This window comes from Lycium ferocissimum, chromosome 9 (assembly GCF_029784015.1).
Source record: "Lycium ferocissimum isolate CSIRO_LF1 chromosome 9, AGI_CSIRO_Lferr_CH_V1, whole genome shotgun sequence".
Classification (NCBI taxonomy): domain Eukaryota; kingdom Viridiplantae; phylum Streptophyta; class Magnoliopsida; order Solanales; family Solanaceae; genus Lycium; species Lycium ferocissimum.
Window position 1 is genome coordinate 30,022,825 of NC_081350.1, and position 3,379 is coordinate 30,026,203.

Sequence of the window (3,379 nt, forward strand, 5' to 3'; positions counted from 1 at the left end):
AGGAAATTGATTTTCAATTGGGCCATAATTGGACTATATTTAATGGGTAATTTACAAAATAAACCATAATAAAACACTCAATTATAATTAATTGATTAAAACAAGAATTGAGGGTAAAATAATTAATTTATTTAATTAAAGAGATTCCTTGCATTAAACAGAGTAAAATACTTTGCAAATTGCTATTTTAACAATTTAAACAATTCAGTGAATAGTCATGGAAAATTATCCTCTCTTCTTAGCTAATTTAGCAAAAGTGATAATGGTAAAAATACTTAAACTAATTTATAATATTATAGAAATTATTTTATCAAACAAAATTGGTAAAATATTATCTAAATAACTTCTATAAAATTATTTTGACTTTTGAAAATACATATTTCACTCTGTTTAATATTCAAGGATTCTGGGTAATTAAAACAAATTATGGGAGGTCAAAAATTAGATGTCAACAGTAAGTTCTTCGACGGACTTCGAAAGTTCAATCAAAAGTTAAACCCGGCAAAGTGCGCATTTGGAGTGCCTGTGGGTAAACTATTAGGACTCATAGTCAATCGAAGAGGCATCGAACTAGACCCTATGAAAATCAAGGCAATCCAAGAACTGCCGCCTCCCAAAACCAAGAAAAAAGTCATGAGCTTCTTAGGGAGGCTGAACTACATCGGGCGATTCATAGCCCTGTTAACCGTGATTATGGAACCAATCCTCAAACTGCTCAAGAAAGACGCTCCGATAAAGTGGATGGAAGAATGCCAAGAGGCATTCGACAAAATTAAGAAATACCTTTCCAATCCTCCCACTTAGTGCCACCAGGCTAGGGAGCCCACTGCTATTGTACCTATCAGTATCAGAGAATGCCTTTGGGTGTATGCTCAGCCAACATGATGAAGAAGGCAAGAAGGAACATGCCATTTATTATCTGAGCAAGAAGTTCACATCCTGCGAATCGAGATACACACTCGTAGAGAAAACATGTTGCGCCCTGACGTGGATCATCCAAAAGCTGAGGCATTACTTGACAGTATTTACCACTCACCTCATCTTCAGAATGAATCCATTAAGGTATATCTTTCGGCAACCAATGCTCGTTGGAAAGCTAGCCAAATGTTAAATGCTACTAAGCGAATTTGACATTGTGTATGTAGCACATAAGGCAGTTAAAGGACAAGCACTGGCCGACCTACTGGCAGAAAGTCCCGTCGACAATGAACTCAAACCATTACGAACCTTTTTCCTAGATGAGGAAGTAATGGCTATGGAAAAAGAGGTGGACGAGCCGTACTCGGGATGGAGACTGTTCTTCGACGGAGCAATCAGCTACAAAGGTTCCGGCATTGGAGCGGCATTGATATCAGAAATAGGACAACACTATCCGATGGCCACAAAACTCAACTTCAGATGTACCAACAACATGGCCTAGTACAAATCATGGATGCTCGACCTCAGAATGGCTTTGGACATGAACAGATGAGAGTTGTTGGTAATCAGAGATTCCGACTTGCTCATCAATCAAGTGAAAGGAAATTGGGAGACCAAGAATGACAAGATACTACCGTATGTGAATCTGGTACAGAGACTATGCGGGAGATTTAAACGCATCGACTTTAGGCATACTCTGAGTGCTCAGAATGAGTTCGTTGACGCCTTGGCTACAATAGCCTCCATAATTCAGCATCCCGAGAGTGCTCACAATTGATCCGCTGGAGATCACTCTAAAGGAAGAACAGGCTCACTGTGCCCGCGTCGAGGCCGAGCCAAATGGCAAGCCATGGTACGCCGACATCAAGGCATATCTAGAAAAAAAAGAGTACCCTACAGAAAGCTCAAAAAATCAAAATAAAACCATCAGGAGATTAGCCAATGGATTCTTCATGAACAAAGAAGTGCCATACAAGAGGACACCCGACCTCGGGTTACTCAGATGTGTGAACGCCGAAGAGGCCACAAGACTACTAAAAGAGGTACATGCAGGGACTGCCGGACCTCATGAATAGATTCATCCTGCCCTAGAAGATCTTGAGGACAGGATACTCTTTTGGATGATCATAGAACACGATTGTTGCAAATTCGTGCAAAAATGCCATCAGTGTCAAATTCATGGAGACTTGATCAAGGGTCCTCCGATAGAACTACATGCAATGAGTTCACTTTGGTCGTTCGTAGTATGGGGATGGAAGTCAACGAAACCATCGAGCCGCCGGCATCCAATGGGCATTGCTTCATTTTAGTCTCCATCGACTACCAAATAGGTGGAAGCAACTTCACACAAATTGGTGACCAAGAAGGTCGTGGCTGACTTCGTTAAGAACAATCTCATATGTTGCTTCGATGTGCCGGAGTCCATCATTATGGACAACGGAGCCAATCTAAATAGCCATCTGATGAAAGGCATTTGCGAGCAGTTCAAATTAACTCACAGGAACTCAACTGCCTATAGGCCACAGATGAATGGAGCCGTAGAGGCTGCCAGCAAAAACATCAAGAGAATCTTGCGGAAGATGATCGATAACTATAGGAATTGGCACGAGCAGTTGCCCTATGCTTTGTTGGGATACAAAACTATAACCCGGACATCTACCGGAGCTACTCCTTACCTCCTTATTTACGGTACAGAAGCTGTCATACCTGCAGAAGTAGAAATTCCCTCACTGAAGATCATTCAGGAAGTAGAATTGAACTATGCAGAATGGGTTAGAAATCGTTACGAGCAACTGGCCATGATAGATGAAAAGAGAATAGTAGTAGTATGCCACGGACAACTATACAGATAGAGAATGTCTCGTGCTTTCAACAAGCAGGTCAGAGCCCGACTTTTTCAACTTGGACAACTCGTGCTCAAGCGAGTCTTCCCTCATCAAGATGAATACAAAGGCAAATTTGCACCAAATTGGCAAGGGCCATACATGGTCCGAAAAGTGCTTTCAGGAGGAGCCGTAGTCCTAGCCGAGATGGATAGACAAGAATGGCCCAAAGCTATCAATGCAGACGCACTCAAGAGATACTACGTCTAAGATTTAATTTGATTGTAATCGCGTTATTATTTCCTTGTAATCGTACCGTTTGCTTGCAATTGTGCTTTTGTAATAGAATAGGAAAAAACAATCATCTATTAATATGAACTACGCAATGACCTAACTTCCCCCACAGTGGGACACGTAGGCAGTCCGCATCGGACCCGATCTCATTATTAGTAAAAACCAAACTCAATTACTTTTATTCCGAACTATGTTCGACCTGATTCCTGCTGCGACTGGATACGTAAGCGATTTCGGGCTCGGTCGTCACAAAAGAAAACCCAAGAAACCCTTAGGAAACCTCAGACACAAAGTTAGAAGGAAGCAGCAAGGTCGAAGTACAAGAAGCGACGCAAGGGTCGACG

The 3,379-nt window shown here is 41.6% G+C and overlaps 1 protein-coding gene across 1 annotated transcript; it reads left to right on the forward strand.

The window, feature by feature from the left end:
- Positions 1 to 972: 972 nt before the first annotated feature.
- LOC132031781 (uncharacterized) lies at positions 973 to 3,011 on the forward strand. The gene is made up of 3 exons (XM_059421689.1): positions 973 to 1,062; positions 2,250 to 2,690; positions 2,799 to 3,011. The coding sequence occupies exons 1-3, from the start codon at positions 973 to 975 to the stop codon at positions 3,009 to 3,011; spliced, it is 744 nt and encodes a 247-aa protein (XP_059277672.1).
- Positions 3,012 to 3,379: the final 368 nt, after the last annotated feature.

Bases quoted from the DNA above. Each gene is read 5' to 3' on its own strand.
- LOC132031781 (XM_059421689.1), top strand. From the start codon at position 973: ATGTTGCGCCCTGACGTGGATCATCCAAAAGCTGAGGCATTACTTGAC. The intron at 1,063-2,249 runs GTATATCTTTCG...ACTACCAAATAG, and splicing joins TTCAGAATGAATCCATTAAG to GTGGAAGCAACTTCACACAA. The intron at 2,691-2,798 runs GTTAGAAATCGT...TTCAACAAGCAG, and splicing joins AATTGAACTATGCAGAATGG to GTCAGAGCCCGACTTTTTCA.